Source organism: Etheostoma cragini, chromosome 20, assembly GCF_013103735.1.
Source record: "Etheostoma cragini isolate CJK2018 chromosome 20, CSU_Ecrag_1.0, whole genome shotgun sequence".
Classification (NCBI taxonomy): Eukaryota; Metazoa; Chordata; class Actinopteri; order Perciformes; family Percidae; genus Etheostoma; species Etheostoma cragini.
In genome coordinates, this window is record NC_048426.1 from 6,270,436 (window position 1) to 6,287,477 (window position 17,042).

At 38.5% G+C, this 17,042-nt stretch overlaps 2 protein-coding genes and 1 long non-coding RNA gene across 4 annotated transcripts in view; 1 reads left to right on the forward strand and 2 right to left on the reverse strand.

The window, feature by feature from the left end:
• The first annotated feature begins 1,267 nt into the window (after window positions 1-1,267).
• Window positions 1,268-17,042, forward strand: part of LOC117935759 — a 29,903-nt gene continuing 14,128 nt past the window's right edge. The window contains exons 1-3 of the long non-coding RNA XR_004654819.1: window positions 1,268-1,314; window positions 1,401-1,528; window positions 1,672-1,787. This is a non-coding gene — a long non-coding RNA (uncharacterized LOC117935759). The remainder of the gene's footprint in view (window positions 1,315-1,400; window positions 1,529-1,671; window positions 1,788-17,042) is intronic.
• Window positions 7,117-14,250, reverse strand: txlnbb (taxilin beta b). Of its 2 annotated transcripts, XM_034858174.1 has the most exons (10): window positions 14,065-14,250; window positions 10,790-11,027; window positions 10,348-10,439; window positions 10,079-10,249; window positions 8,960-9,154; window positions 8,561-8,680; window positions 8,374-8,448; window positions 8,194-8,286; window positions 7,864-7,959; window positions 7,216-7,731 (listed from the first exon to the last, which is right to left on the reverse strand). In XM_034858174.1, the coding sequence occupies exons 2-10, from the start codon at window positions 11,010-11,012 to the stop codon at window positions 7,216-7,218; spliced, it is 1,581 nt and encodes a 526-aa protein (XP_034714065.1). In that variant the 5' UTR covers window positions 11,013-11,027; window positions 14,065-14,250. The 2 variants fall into 2 exon arrangements, with proteins under 2 accessions (XP_034714066.1, XP_034714065.1); XM_034858175.1 differs by lacking the exon at window positions 14,065-14,250 and having other exon boundaries at window positions 7,117-7,731; window positions 10,790-11,012.
• Window positions 14,879-17,042, reverse strand: part of hivep2b (HIVEP zinc finger 2b) — an 11,760-nt gene continuing 9,596 nt past the window's right edge. Inside the window, exon 6 of the mRNA XM_034858162.1 lies at window positions 14,879-17,042. This exon is cut by the window's right edge and continues 465 nt beyond it. The gene's annotated coding sequence lies outside the window, so the exon portion shown is untranslated.

The following is a 17,042-nucleotide window of genomic DNA, read 5'->3' on the forward strand; positions in this document are numbered from 1 at the left end:
TTTCAGAGTCACAGATAGTGACTTTTCTTGCACCTTTGCTGCCATCTTACCCCCTCTTGATACCTTCTTCCTGTTTTGTGATGAACGCTTTTCTGCTTTATGTAATAACCATTGTCTTTTTCTATTACACTCATAAGATTTGGGGAAACTGGGAGTTTTATTTCTTCTTCTTGTTGGTTTGACACTGCTAAGTATTGGTTCCTTGTAATATTTGGCAGTCTGTTGATTTTGGGTCATTGTTAGTGTTGCATTTATAATCTTCTCTGGGGCTGGGCAAAGAATGCTGCTAATAATGCTAAACATAAATAACTCTAATATAGGGATGCACAATACATCAATTAAATACGTTTTTTTGCAAAATCACGTTGTGCAATATCACTATCAAAAATGTACCAAAAAGTATGTGATTGTCTGTTTATTTTGTGGAGAGATGCGCCGGGGGTTGTGTGTTGTGATCACCAAGTACCTGCATCTTTCATTGGCCAGCATTCAACCAACCTCTTTTCTCACCTTAAAAACCACCACAAGACACTTTATGATGAGTGCATAGTAATATCCCACATTGTTTTTATTTATTCAGGTTATACTGTCAGTTTAAATTAACCTTTTTGTTACCTGTTCTTTTGATATTCTATGAATGTATCTGAATGGGTTTTTCATGTAACCTTTGTGTTTTTATATGTTTTAGAAAACCAAAATAAATATCGTCATTGCAATATTCATTCTCAATATTGCAGTAATGCATTTTGTCATTATTGTACAACCGTACTCTAATAACATTTTAATATAATCCATTTATCCTCTTAGATTCATCACATCCTCTATGGTCTCTGGCAGGGCAACTCTACTCATCTTAGGCAAATGTGTCACCAATCCACTGTACAGCACCGACATCACACCTAAAACAAATGTGAGAAACTTCTTACTATGAGACTGAAACAGATATCTTAAATTGGTAAGTTTATTTTTTCTCCTATGTACCTTTTCAGAGAGCTAAGAGTGTTTGAAAGACATGTTGGCAAGTATAGTAAGACAGAAATTTACCATAAAGAAAAAGAGGCCACTCCTGCCAGATACTGGCCAGTCTATAAAGCAGAAATTGGGGCCACGATGGCTCCAATGTCACCAGGTGATGAGCACATTGACACCCTCAAATTTCAGTGAGGCAAATCAAGCCACAATCAAGTAAGACATTCAGAATGTGTGTGCAAATTCTACAAACTTTTAACTTCATTTAATAATTTCACTTTGCTGTGTGATTTATCCCGCTTTGCTGCTTTGCAGGAGGCTGTGCAGGACAATCAGCAACTAGAAGTGAGTTACTGACACAACTTTTTATTTTTATTTTTAATTCAATCGCGGCATTTCATTTTTTTCTGACTGTGGCCAATGTAATACAGGTGCAGTGGGATGCCTTTCGGAGGCGTTTGGATGATGAGTTACAACTGAGCGCTAAAATACTGGAGGGGAACCATCAGTCAAAGTCTACTTCACCAGATACATCTCTCATTGATGCCGAAACAGGTGGGTAAGTTTGATTCATTTGTTTTAATGCTTTTATAAGTTATTAAACTAAACCCTGTGTTAAAAACGACATTATCTGCCAAACCCTTTATATTGGTGTGGCCTTTTTTGCATTTAAATATTTTACTGTTTCTGTGTGTCTTGCAGAACAATGACATTAGAGAAATATCTTGGTAAAGATAAAAAAGACCCTGCTAATTTTGATCTGTCAGTTCTCGTCACTACTCGGCCATCTCCACCTTAAAGATCTGGAGAAGAATAAGGTAAACACCAAACACTGGAGAGATAATGTCTACTCCATTATCTAGTTTAGTTTTAAGTACACAATATGTTATAAAATATATATATACATATGTAATATTAGGGCTGGGCAAGTTAAAGCGTTATTATCGCGTTAACTAATTAATTAATTAACGCAGACAATTTTTTTTATCGCACGCTAACGCAGTTTTTATTATTTCTTTAAAATTGTAAAAGTTTGTTACTCACAGGCTTTGTAAATACTGCAAAGTTGAATTTTCTTATCACCTGAGTACCTCCAGTCTGAATTATCACCTTGACAGTTGATACCAGCAAATCATTCAACGAAACACACAGTGGCGCGAGGCTTCGGCAGACTACGTTAGATGCAGGGTGTGGGTAATGTTAGAAATTCATAACTAACGTCGCGTTCGTTTGGATCTCTGAGGAAGGAACTGCAGCTGACAGCGGACTGGATTCATGCTTGCTCCTGATGGCGTTACATGAAAGCAGTCCAAGATGCCGTCTCTGTCTGTTGATTGTGTGGGTTTTGACAACAGTGGCATATGCATTTATATATTTATATAGTTAATAGTTATTTTATGTTCACTTTGGTGGTGCAGAGGCAGATGTTCTTATCTGTGTAGTACTTAGGTCTGTTTGGAATACATATGTGTATACACATGGATCATGTATACATACATATACACCCTGTATGCATGGTGTGTTGCATATCTGTTTTAGTTATCACCGTTTTGAAAGGCATTGATGTTCAGAAAAACATTTTGTTAACAAAAATCTGTGTTTATTGCCGAACAAACAAATTAACTACAGTTGTTCTGATATTCCTGACCAGTCTGAAGCCTGTTGGCCAGAACCCCCCCTCACATTTCATCAGTGTCCCATATCAAAACCAACAACAATATACCACGGCATGAACAGGAATTAATTACAAATGATTACAATAATACAGTACCAACATGAACAGCACATGAACATATGAATTAGGAAACTAATTTTCTCGATCCTGGCTTTATGATACATTCATTGTTACAACATTCTTTATAACTTTTATAACTCAACAGTAAGTATAGATAAAAAAAGGCAAGAGACGCTAACAAATGCCATAGCGACGTGGATAGCTACAGACTGCAGGCCCATTAGGGTTGTGGAGGACATTGGTCTGAGAATCGCAACAATGACGGCAGGTATGAGATTCCCTCAAGACGCACAAGCAGAATACACGAGTTGTATAAAAAGGAGAGGACGGAAAAAGCAACCACGCTACAACATGCACCCTGGGGACTACTGGACTCACTGGGGACTAATGGACTCACTGGGTAACCAGAATTATCTTGAAGTTACAGTGCATTATACTGATGAAAAGTGGGCGCTGCATTCAAGTGCTCTGAGTGGAATGAAAACAGAGGAGAGACATTATGCTGAGACATGCGCGGGACAATTGAATGTGTCAAATAAAGTCACCGCAGTTCAGGCATGGCGTCATGGGTGGGCCTGACGGGCCTAGGCTCACCCACTTTTCAACAGGCCCACCCACAAATTTTCATTAAAAAATAAAATAATAATATATTGTAATTATAAAGAATTATTAAAAAATGGCAAATTATCTCATAATTTGTGCTAAAATAGGCTAAATCTTAAATAGCTTTTAACTTAATTTAAAAAAAGTGGGCTGTCTGTTAAGTGACAGTGATCTGCGCAACATTTCCAACGCGCTAATAGACTGCCAGCTTAGTGAACTGAACACTAGATTACACAGTGACACCTATGGCCTCATGGCATCTGCAGCAATCCTGATGTCTCCTTGCCTTCATACAAATGAAACCACCTGCTTGGCCACTCTCAACGATGCAGGGAAACGCTTCAAGATAACCATAACAGTCTGAGCTCGCAGTGTTTGCGCAACTCATAGAGAGGAAGAACAAAAGAGGAGAACATCTCAAAAGTCTTGTTGAAGTGATGGACATATGCAATGAGGACGTTTTCCCAAATATCCATGCTTTCCTAAAAGCTCTGATAACACTGCCAATGACATCCTGTACAGTTGAACACGTCTTTTCCAGTGTCAACCGGATTAAAACACCAAATAGGAGCACCATGCTTACGTCTCGCCTTATGTCTCTATGTCGGTTGACATATGAAAGAGAGCTTACAGTAACTCTCGACTTTGATGAAATCATTGATATTTTCAATGCAAACCCCACCGACTACTGCTTTAATTTGTGTCAGTGTGTGTGTGTGCGAGGAGACCTAAAAACATGCGAAGAATTCGTAGGCTACATGTTGAAAGTTAGTAACATAGCAGAGAGAAAAAGAGGAAATGAGTCGTTCCCTGTTCGCTTCTTCTAGGCCTATTTTAGCGAGTCTAATTGTGTACGACGAGGGGATAAGAGTAATGTATGTGAAGGCTACTCTGTCTGTATTGAGATATATAAAAAATAATCGATTCATAACCCGTTACAAATCTACACGCGCATTTCTATTTCTATGTCAGCTTGTTACTGTTGTTCTTCTTCACTCATGGGTGCCCCTTGTTATGGGGGCTGAGTCTGTTGTTAATGTGATTTATTTCCTTTTGTTAAATATGGTTATAACATGAATCACATTAAAGTAACAGTTTGTCTCTTTCGGAAATAACTTGAGTCTTGTTTTACACGACAGATGACGTCAATGAACAAGTCCTGTGCCCGAGTATTGAATGAAACTGTCGGGCAGGGTTGTTGATCTGTAGTGTTGAAAACATAAAAACAAATAAACAGAATTGTGAAATATTCGGCCTCCTGTTATACAAGCAGAACTAAATTATGTTTTGGGGAAATATTAAATGCCTGACCACTGTTACAGTAGCTCTATGGAGCTTTGCGTAATAATAATAGCGCAGCCATGTATGGTGCGTAATGGAGATTCCAAAGCGCTCTTCTTTGGTCAGAACCAAGGAGAGTGGTCGCAGACGACGTGCCTGCCGCAGTTAGGATAGATAGTAGGATTAGATACGGAATCTGATCGCTTCTGTGAGCCTTTTGCCTTCTAATCATGTCCCCTGCTTTGCGCATGGCCTCCAGCGTTCTGTCACAGTGTCTCTGCATTACAGCGCGTTGGACAGTGTCCATCAGTGTCTCTGCTTAATAGCATGTTGGACAGTGTCCTTGCGAAGTGCAGAAAAGTTGTGGGGCACTCTAAACACAGTCCAAGTGCTGCAGAGTTAGAGCAACAACAGAAGAACGTGTACATAATGAGTCGCTTATGCAACATGTTCCAACCAGATGAAAATCAACTCTGGACATGATAAATACATTGTTTAAGTTGAGATGTACACTAAATATTTTATTTAACTGCTACTTTATAAACAAAATGCTGGTTAGTTTTTGCAGAACAAATGTTACGGCACTTTCGTTCATAGGGCAGAACATTTAAAATTAAATTGCACTATATACACTACTTTTGAATTCATTAATTCATTTTGCGATTAATCACGATTAAACGGGGAAATTATGCGATTAATCGCGATTAAAAAATGTTATCGCTGCCCAGCTCTAATATATATATATATTTTAAGAAGTAAGTTAATAAATGCACAGCAAGGTCTACTGTTGGCCTCTCAGCAGATGTTTTTTACAGCAGGTTTGGTGACCTCAGTTAGTCACCATCCTTTCTAGTTCTTTTGGCATTGGGTTTTAGTTGTAGCTCTTACTGGTCTGGTCTCTAGAGGTCCTCTGCATCCATTTTCCTCTTTACAGACAAACTGTAAAATTAGGAAATAATAGAAGTAAACAGCTCATCTCTGCATGTCTAAGAGTGAAAAGCTGAAGTTGTGCTGCTATTAAGCTTCATTTACTTTTTTATTTTAAAATAAATTGTATTTTATAGGTTGTTACTACTGTACTGTGTACTGTGTACAGCCCATAACCTTCTGTACAAATCTGCACCAGCTTCAATCAGACCCAGCAGTGGCTGTTTTTGCTCAATGCATTTTTTCTGCCTGATAAATTCCTGGAGGGAGCCTGTGTGAGACGAAGCAAATTAATTTAATGTCTGAAAGTTGTTTTGGTTCCTTTTTTACATCTTACGATTGACAGGCCTCCTGCTTACCCCCGCTCATGTTACGACCATAAATCACCTCTCAACTGCAGAACACGCTGTCTGCATGTCTATTTTTATGTGCACTTGTCTGGCCCCTCAAAATGCTGCCTACCTTCCCTGCTCCCTTCTCGGAGAGATCCAGCAGCGATTTTCTATTTTCTACGAAAGGTGTGAGAGCTTTCACCGCAGTCGGGTCTGCTCTATCAGCCATTTTCTTTTGTTTGTTTTGTATTAGTTTCATAAGATACACAGCTTCTTATCTTATCAGTGCACCGGAGTGAACAATCTCTCCGCTTTGAGGAAATGGGGAAACAAAAGATCAGTTTACTAGACATAAGTACTACTGCTTGTGTGAATGGTTGTAAAATATCTTCTTTGGTTCTGGAAGGAACTTTGTCAGGTCTGAGAAAATAACTCGGTTGACCACAGACACAGGAGCAGCTGGTTCTGGAAGTCTTAAAAGGCTATTCTCAATGTTATAATACATAACATAGAAACATGGTAGGAATCTTGTTTTATCCATCAGCTTGTAATGGAGGAAATCTTTAAATACTACAATACCTATAAGCTTGGCCGCTGTTTCTATGGAGAAATCAGTCAGATGCACACATTTCAAAATGCTTTGTCGTAGCAGTTGTGAACAAAACACAGGGTAGTGTCTGAATTATGAAAAAAATACAAGGGACGTCTACTATAGCAGGTGAGCTAGAGGCCGCACACCTTGCGAGTAAGCATGGGCCGCTATACCATTCTGACAGTATGATTACCTTCAGCAAAAATATCACGGTGTCACGGTATTGCGGTATGGCAATGACAGCTTAAAAATGTATTATTTTCAATACATTTAACATTTGTTTTAAATGTATTAAAAATAATACATTTAAAACAAATAATTTAAAAAAGAAATTGTTTTTGTAAAATGTGTTTTTTTATTTTTAAACACACTGCACACTGGCAGGGACAGGGATTTCTAAACTATATTTTCTGTCCTTCAAGACTAAAAACAGTTCATACCTTAGGAACAGTATGACAGAAAATGTTAGTAGTTTTTGCAACCGTGACTTATTATATTCTGTCTACAGTCTTAAATCTTGTTGACTTTTTTTAAATCAAACAAACATATTTTATAACACTGTTGGTAATCTTTTGTATTGATGATTAATCAGGGCAAGCATTTTCTACATGTTAGAAAATGCATTGCGCTGAGTTGGCCTCTTGCAGCTACTAAAAGGAATTTCTTTTTTTTTTTAAATCTTAACATACCAGGATCAGACACTAAACACAAAGCCAGCGTTTTTCTTTATTGCTGTGAAGCTCACATGAGGCTGATTTTCCACCTTGGTTACAGCATTAATCAACTGACTCCATTTCCAAATCTCTCTGTTCTTGGCATCCATCCTCCTCGACTTCCTGGAGGTGGTTGCCATTGCTCTCCTCTATGTGGTTCTCTTCTGGCTCCTGGACACCCTCAGAGAGTCCTTGTGATTGGCTAACAACTTCTTCTGTGGCTATAACATGAGAGATTGTGAAAGAGCCGGTAATCTCCTTCAGGCGGCTCTGCTCAGCCTTCAGCTTAGCCAGCTCCTTGGTTAGGGAAGTTTCGGCTGTCGGTGTCCCGGCGGGGGCAGCGGCGGCAGGAGGTGCAGTATTGTGTGCAGCGTCATCTTCTTTAGGGGCTTTAGTGGTCTCCAGCTCCTCGGGTCCCATCTTCTCTGTTGGTTTAGTAGGGTTGATGCCTGGTTGACTTCCAGCCCCCTGCACCTTCTCGTGAAGACTCTTTCTCTCCTCTTGCAAAGCCCTGCACAGATTCTCAAGCTTCTGGTTCTTGGTCATGATAAGCTCAAATTCCTTTTCCTTGATTGCTTTCTGTAAAGGATTGAAATTCATAAATAGTATTTTTTTAAAGTGAGGGCATCTTTGTCTTTGTCTAGTAAAAAGATACCAACAATTAAACCCTTTTATTGAGCTATAAATGACAGAGGAAAAGATTTTTCTTACATCTGCCACCATGTCAAGGAGACTCTTGTTGCAGCCATCAAAGCGAGTCTTCCATGACTGGCACTCTTTGTCCATCTTTTTCATTTTCTTGGCCATCTACATCACACAAAAGCAATCGCATTACCCAGTACACAATCAAAGCCACTTCTAAAAATAACTGCCGCAATAGAGTGTAGGAATATACAGTCTGTCAGATTTTGTGTATGTGTAAATCCCATGGGATTGTTTTCTCTTATTCCTGTTTTTATCACGTTTTTATTCCCAGATAAACAAAGTAATCTAACCAGTATCCTGAAGCTGACTTCAAATATTCTTTGCAAGTGTTCTTACTTTGTCCATGTCCTGTTTGAAGCCAGTGTAGACACTGTTACTCTGAGATACAGTGCCCTGGAATTCATCAAACTTTTTGGAGTACATATCAAGCTGAGGAGAAAAAATGAGACATATATTATGCAGTATGTGCATCTAGAAAAAGAAGTAGATTTTTCTCATGATGCACTGTCACTGTACCTGGATCTTCATATCTTTTTCCTGCTCCTTCATGACCTTCACTTTCATTTTATACTCTGCCACCTGTTTCAAAAGCTGTGGAATTTAATAAAATGGTCCATGAAAAGGAGCATTAGGGGATTAGAATTGCAAAAATGTTATTAAAAATTATTGAAGCACTCTACAAATCTGATACACAAAAACGTACAAGCTCTTTTTCCAGCTTGTGCTTCTCCTCCGTCTCATTCAGTATCATGTTGGCCTGCGTGAGTTTGGTTTCCAGCAGCTTTTCTTTCAGGTCTCTGTGTTTGAACACCTTTTCCAGGTTCTGGAAGACAGTTAGGTGAATTTATGAGAGAAAGCTGTTTCATTTCTTGCTCAGGGAGTCTTTGGCTGCATAAACCTGAAATACTGTAACTAATAAATGCAAGCCCTGGGTGTAATGTGCAAATAATGTGTGTGCTTGAAACTGGCACGGAGGCCCAGATGTGTGAGGTCTTAGATAAGTGTAGTTCAGGTAGTGTCAGGTAGGTTTGCATGTATAGATCAAACTTTTTGTGCCTCTGTTTTGAACCCATGTATGCTCAGCAAGCGCCAGGACCCATACCGCCTCTCGCTGGTCGTATTGTGTAATGAGCCCCTTGAGTTTCTCTGCCAGAGCGCTGTTCTCCTGGCACAGCTTGGTGTTGCGGCCGCTGTGTTCCTCGATTTGGGCCTGAATATCACTAAGCGTCCCCTGGAAATGGGTGGTGATCTCTTTCCTCTTCAGGTCGTCCTCTCTGCACCTCTGCAGGGTCTCTTCCTGCATTTCAAGCATGGATATTTAAGCTCAAAACAACCTTGAATGATACATTTGCAATTTGCACAATGATGAAGAACTAGGAATCATAGCTTGTCCTCTTTATTTCATATCTGTGGCGTCCTATTGTGGCCTTTACCCCCCCAATGTAGCACAAGTAGACTTTATATTTTACAACTTCCATTTTCTGTCAGATCTTTCATAGGTCTCGACATTTCTGACAGCACTTGAAGGCATCTTCATTCCATGGAGAAAGAAAATAGAACATCGAGACAGAGCTGTGTTTGGTTGTTTGGCAAATATTCAGCTATTACACAAACTCCTGGGGTGTACAGAGCTTGTACCAGAGTACCAAACAGCACTACCAAAAATAGATTTTTTTTGGCACCTATAGCACATTGCGCATCACCACAAGCTTGTACACATAGAGGCCTCAATGAAGAGAAGCGAGACCATTGCACCCCTTGGGAGAACTTTAAAACCTATTTTATACAGTCTGTTTAAAACTCACAGTAGAAAGAAGTAGCGTTTGTGATGCAATCAGCTCGTAAAATTAAATGAGACTCAAAGTCATAAAAAAAAATCAGTGGATCAAGATTGTGATTTTTTTAATGATTACTTGTGCAGGACCAGCTTGATGTAGGGTTGTGTTTCTCCAAAAGTTGAGTTTGTCTCAACTTTTTGCCGCTGGCCTGCTGCAATTTTTTGCGGTGTTCCCCCTGCGGCAAAACCCGCCATAGTCTGAATGCACTACCCTTATTTAAAATGAATGTAAAGACGTGCGCTTGTCTGATTTCAAACTTAGACTGTGTGGATGCCCACTGACAACAAATGGCAATTTCGGTAGCTCAGATTTGATACCATGCTTCTAAGAGATTTGGTGTTTAGTTATTCTTACACATACTAAATTAACGGTAGCTGAAGTACCTTTAAAGTCTTGTTATGTCTCTGCAGCTCTCGGCAGAGCCCCTCCAGTTTACTGCGAGCCAGCACGGCCCGGCTGTGCTCGCTCTGCAGCTGATCCTTCTCCTTCATCACCTGGAGCAACTTCTTCTGCAGAACCTTGAGCTGCTTCTGGTCGCTCCGATGCTCTTCCAACTTCAGAAATACACAGAAACGTCCAGACGCATGCCCACAAGGGAAAAGATGCCACTTGTATATGTTCTTTTTTCAATATTCTATATTCATTTTCTTACCAGCTCAGCATGCTTCTTGATGATGGCTTCCAGTTTCTGTTCTGGAGTGTTGAGTTTGTTCAAACTTTGCATCAGCAGCATGGCTTCCTTCCCTGAACAGCCACAGAGAATTTCACACAAATTAAACGTCAGTCACAAGCCAAGTTTAAACTTAATTAATTTTGATTACCTCAGAGCATGAAGATTATAATACAATGATATGGATACCTAAAGTAATTTGTTAACAGAAATTATTTTGGATAGGGCTTATAAGAAATCTATTGCCAACTGTAAAAAGCATATAGATACAACTTTTACCATTTACTTTACACGCATTACATCTCTGCTTACACACCTATCAATTTCAGTGCATGTTTGCTGACTACAATCTTTGCTGTCTGAGCTAAATGAAACCCACCTCAGCTAAAAATCAATAAAACATTTTTTAGAAAAAACAAGACACCTAGGTTTTTGAGCATCTTCTTCTCCAGTTTCTGCTCCTTGCGGGTGTCGGCCTCTTTGACGGCTGTGACCTCCTCTGTGTCCTCTGGCTCAGCAGGACTCTGCTCAGCCTGGTAGGTGCTAATGATGTCCTCCAGCTGCTGGGCCAGGTCTTCTGTCAGGTCAATGTGCTGACCCTCGACTGGCGACGCCTCGGGACCCATGGGTGCAGGACAAGCCTCCATTTTTCTGCGCTAGAACTGAAAAACAGTTTTGATAATGAACCTGAGGAAGAAGTGATATTTGATAATATATATATTTTTTTCAATTCATTTCATGGATTTATATGACCAAGTCCGACCAACCACTGTCTACCAAATCTATGTCGTGCTTTTGAAAGCCTAATTTTGAATAATACTTAAAGGAGAATTCTGGTCAATTCCAACACGTAGTTCTGTTGTTTGTAAATGTGGAGTGCGGTCAGTAGACCGAAAAATGAAAACAGTTGGTGCTGCCTACACCATTTTATCCTCCTGCTAGAGTTAGCACCCAACAAGCTTAAACAGGGCAAGTTTTAAACATGTTTTTATGATGTTCCAAGTAAACACAGTGAACCTGACTGCAGTAGATGTTAAAGAAATGCATGAAAGTTGTGCTTATTCAGCTGTGTTTAGTTGTGGATTCCTTGTAGGATCAACAGTGGAACTAAACACAGCTGAATTAGCACAACTTTCATGCATTTCTTTCACATCTCCAGCAGTCAGGGTCACTATGTTCACTCAGAAGGAATCACTGCACATGGCTAGGCAGTTTTAATGACATTTTGAACATGTTAAGAAAAAAGCACATTTAAAACTTGCCCTGTTTCAGCCTTTTGGGTGCTAACTCTAGCAGGAAGATAACACGGTGTGGGCAGCACCAATTGTTTTAGTTTTTCTCTCTACTGACAACACTCCACATTTACAAACAACAGAGCTACGTGTTTCGACCGGAATTCTCATTTAACTCAATGAACTTCTGTTTAACTGAAAGAAGATCTACTCATTTCAGGCTGTAGGAAAAAGCTTTGAAATTGGCCTTTGATGGACATTTTTACCATGTTGAACCTTGGTTTTAAAATGTGTCCATGGATCGTTTGGATCTGAGATATATTTGACCACACATCTTTTGTAGTGTAACAGAAAAATACGTCATTATTGCAGGACGTGATGGTTGTTTTGGTTACAGTGCGCCAACGCTCTACAACTTGCCCAATTTTACGATGAGTTTAATCATTGTTTTGCCCTATGGAAGGAGATTGTTGGATTCTGCTGATATGGCATATTAGCACTTGTACCTATACAACCAATAATGTGTGATGTGTCTCTATTGTCCACTTGTGTTTGGATCACCGAAACACATTTTAAAACAGAATGTAAACAGGGTCTTTGATTTTTCATAGCAGGAAAAGCACAGGGGTTAGATGGCTCTGTTCTGAATCCCTGAATTATTCATTTTGTTATATACAACTGTGCTTTTTCTAATGTAACCGTGACGTAAACCTAAAATGCTAAACTGATAAATCAGCCAGGTTGAATTTACAGATTAGGGCTGCAGCAATTAATAGATTAATCAATTAGTCAAAGACAACTAATTGGCAACATTTTTGATGACAATGGTGATAATTGTTTTAATATTTTCACAAGCAGTTATGCAAAGCATTTACTGGTTCTAGCTTCTCAAATGTGAGGATTTATTAGGGGTGGGATGAGACACCCAGCTCACGAGACTAGACACAAGATTGGGTTCACGAGATCAAGACAAAACAAGATTTTAACACTATTTTACAGAAAACTTTGAAGAAGAAATAAGACTGGAAAAATAGGCCTTTATTCAATCGAAGGTTACAAAATGAAAAACCAGCACTGAATGCCTTTGCAACAAACTCAAATTAATGGCTTTTCTCCTGTATAACTAACTGTTACCTATTCTATATGTTCAGTGAAGAGATGGCAGTTGTACTCTCTAATGCTGGGTTTTACAAGTACCTTATTTCTTCCTCTATCGTTCTGCAAAAGTAAACTCAGAGTCAATCTTGGACAGTGGGCGGGGAATTTTACATGCTAATTTTGAGGCTGCCGTTCTGCATTTGTGTTCTGATGTAGCAAGACACTTTTTACCTTGCCGAGAAATCTCGGCACGGTAACGTTTTAATCTTGCTGGAATATCTTTGGATGTTGGACTGTTGGCTGGACAAATCAGATCATTTGAAGACACCACATAGGACTGTTGATATTTATAAGGGGTATTTTCATTATTTTTAGACCAAATAATTAAATAGCACAATACTAATAGTATTTCATAATGAAATCCAAAATGAAAAATAAATGATCAATCACCATCTCTCTCAGCAAATACCATCGTGGTACCTTTTAGCAAGGCACATAGAAACAGCTGTACATTCTGTGCTGAAGGAGCTCAGTGACAAACATTACATGCTTGTTTTTTAAATAATTGCACCAACTACGGACATACGGTTTTTCTTTGTCTTGACAGCATATCATCTTTAATATCAAAATAGGCAAAACAAGATGTTGTCTTTTGTTGCTCTGAGAGTTTCAACTTTGGTCAGTTAAAGAGATCGCAAAGCTTATTATTGTACCACAGTGATTGTGCCTGTCTTATGATGTTAAGGCTCACAGCCAGAGCTTGTTTACGTGCATAAAATTAGTGCAGCCTTCACACTGCTTTCACAAGCAGAGCACATAGCACCTGTCCCAGACCCCACAGGCTATTTTAGGAACTTCTTTATATGGGCAAGTTATTTATTTATTTCCAATCCACTCTTATTGATGTCAATGTCAGTGACTGTGTGTACAAAAGCTGCATTTCCAACTCTGAAAAACTTCGGTATTAAGGTATATGTGATCTCATCTAAATTCAATATAGATATCTAAAGGAGGCAGATATCCAAATGAAAATTCAGTGACTGTAAGAAAGGGAATTATTGATTTTTTTTTTTCTGTCCAAGGAAACAATAGTCAGATAATTTAAACAAATATTAAGTAGAAATTGTTTTTGCTCAAACAAAAGGAATCTCTTTCCATTCTGTTAACAAATGACACAGGCAGCCTCAAGTGAGTCTCACTCCTTCTCAGTTTTTACAAAGCTTTGAATAGCCATCAACTTCAAACAAATAGTTATTAGTACCTTTAAGCATAGGAAGAACAAAGAAGCACGGAATTTAAGGTTATTATTTATGCTATTTAAGTGTAAATGTCCCTAAAGAAGCAGGGTAATGAGCAAACAGGGTCTTACCAGGACAGAGTGGGGAAAGGAAGAGTGTCGAGGGGCTTGGGACGGGCTGCCACCACACATACAACAGCTGTGATAAGACCACCTCAAAATAAACCAGAAGAGCACATGCAGCTCACTCTGAGCAAAGAGAGAGGACAGAGGTACTGTCTCTATCCAGGACACCTCATAGTGCTCCTTTGATTGTAATCTAAGCAGGAACCCACACACAGTGGCTGTGTGTATGTATGCAATCCAAATGCCTTATCAGCAGCCATTTTATGCCTCTGCTGCTTTAAATGATTGCAGTACTGATTTTATTTTAAGCTGGGATGCTGTTAACAGCCACATAATTATTCTAACAAATGGGCCTGACAGCCATAGTCACTGAGCCGGAGAGAGAGAGAGAGGAATTGGCCTGAAATAGTAGAGACCTCCTCCCAAAACCAGAAAAGAGCTGGCTCTAAGCTCACAGTTCTTTTCCTCATTTAATATATGCTTCACACATGCAGTGTGGGCTTTGCTGAATTTGACGCAACCTGAAAGTGGTTGAATATTATCCACAAGGTGAGAACTATTTTTGGAAGCATTCATTTATTATTCTTGTTCCGTGTTATGGCTGCAGTAATCATTTTTCACCAGAGGATGTCACTAGTAGGAGTCTCTCAAATTTTTCACTCTGGAGAGACTTTTTTGATCTCCGCCTCAAGATAAACTGTGAATGATTTCATCTGATTCCATTGCGCTAATTTACGCATAACTTACGCAGTAGGAAAGGTATGGAAGCCATTTTGAATTATTAGGCTTAAAAAAATAAAATAAACTGCAACACACATCCTTGGGTTAGAAGTATATTCTTTTAAAACAATTTTAAATTTAATCTGAAAAAGTAGAGCACCAAACAATAAAGTCCCCATAGCATAAAAGAGGCACTCCGTCCTGACTAACCGGTTTTGATGCCAATAGCTAAACAACGGATTGGCTACTGAGGTTTTTTTTTCTTCTTCAAAAGATCGTAGCGGAGAGGTAAAATGATTTGTCCTGTGTTTTTCAGGGAATTTCATAGACATGAGAGGCACCAAGCAGTTCAATTAATATGTATACACAATAAAAACAATCTGAATACATACTGTATGCAAAAGCAAATAGAAGGCTTCACTTTCCCTTCACATTTTATGAGCATTCTGCACTGTTTATCACGACAAAATAAATTACATGAAATCAAAGCTACATACATTTTCAGAAAGGGGAAACACAAAATTAAAGCAGTGCACATTTTTTATGTAAACATGAGTGAACAAGTGTTTTCTGATTTTGAAATCCATTCTGAAACTGGTAACATAACATATTGAAGATATGAATACACTTCTTTTTTTAAAAGATGAGACACATGGTGTTAGCAATCAACACTGTGCTATTTTTGCCCTCATTAAACCTCCACTACATCAACTGCAGACTTTTTCCCTCTTACAGAGATATAAACAATCCACATAAAAAGTATTCAGAATTCAACACTGCAAAAATAGTTTAAATCATAGAAATACACGTCTGTATATATACAGAAATGAAGTAATGCATTTCTTGAATGATTACATTTGAGCTGAAGCACAGCAATAGTCAACCAACTCACGCTGTTAACATCATTACTTTAGTATTACAGTAAGTGATATTGATTTATCCAGTTACACTTGAAAGCAAGAAAACATACTATTGACTGATCATCATAGCCCCTTGAATTTGTGTGCAACATGTTTCACAAAATGAGAAACGTGAAAAAACGACTGGAATGTTTCAAAAACCACAAGATAACATAACATGTTTTACTCCCTTATTTTCACTGACCACGTCAGTTAAACATCAAATATGAAAGGATGAAAGTGCATTGTCAAAACTCATAAAGTTCTTATGGTCATCTGTATAAGAAAGAGAAAAAAACGCTGTTTAATCAAAGCAAATACATGAGATCAAAGCAATGCCAGCGTGGCTCACTGCATAATTGCATCACTGCTGCATAAGTACAGATATACCATATAAATAGTAGTCAAATATTTACCAGTATCAATAAGTGCTCACGTTCTAATATATAAATACATCTTACAGTATTCATAATTACATATTAACTTCCTCTATTTTTGTGCAATAGCAAATCCCATGCATTTTTACCAAGATAAAAACCACAACATTTAGAAAAATGCAACATAAGAAACATTTTTTAAGATTGTTTCACATAAATTAAGCTGCATCCGTCTGTCAGCAGAACTGACGTAACAAGAAAGAAAAAGCTTTTCTTTGAGCCAACTCTCTGACAGCGCCGACACTTCTGAATAAAGAGTACCTCGACATGTTTCCTTATTCAACAACAACCTCCTCATAAAAAAAAACTGAAAAGCAAAATAAAGGCACAGACCCTTGGCGCTTGATTAGAAGCACCAAACTGCACAAGAAGCGTCTACTTTAAATTTGGTCAGACTGTTTCATAATACACATACTTTTCCCCTTATAAATAGTCTTTATTTACTGCACTACTGCATCACACCTTGATATAGTTACATTAAACAACAGTCTATTTTCAAAGTACACATACAGTAAAATACACTTTTTGTATGCATCTAAGAAGGAGTATATGTTAAGGACATTTGTACAGAATCCATAAATATAATTTATTTGCAATTGTACGCAAACTACTATGTCAAACAAAGGCAAATTAGCATAATATATTTCCATATTGCACCTTGACCCAAGAATGATTCTGCACCTTGCAAGATTTCCTGCTGCTCATCCATCATTTTTAAAAAAGTCTCTGAAGTGAAGAGCACATCAGACAGGATGGGTTTCTTCTTAACTGTGAAGGTTTGAATCTCCACTCAGATTTAAAAGGAGCTGTCTGGAGTATGTGCAAGACCAGAAAAAGTGTTATTATATTGCCTCTAGTAGGATAAAGATAAAGGTTATATGCCTAAAGGTCTGAGGACGACAAGGTTGCAGCTGTAGCGGGGGGGGGG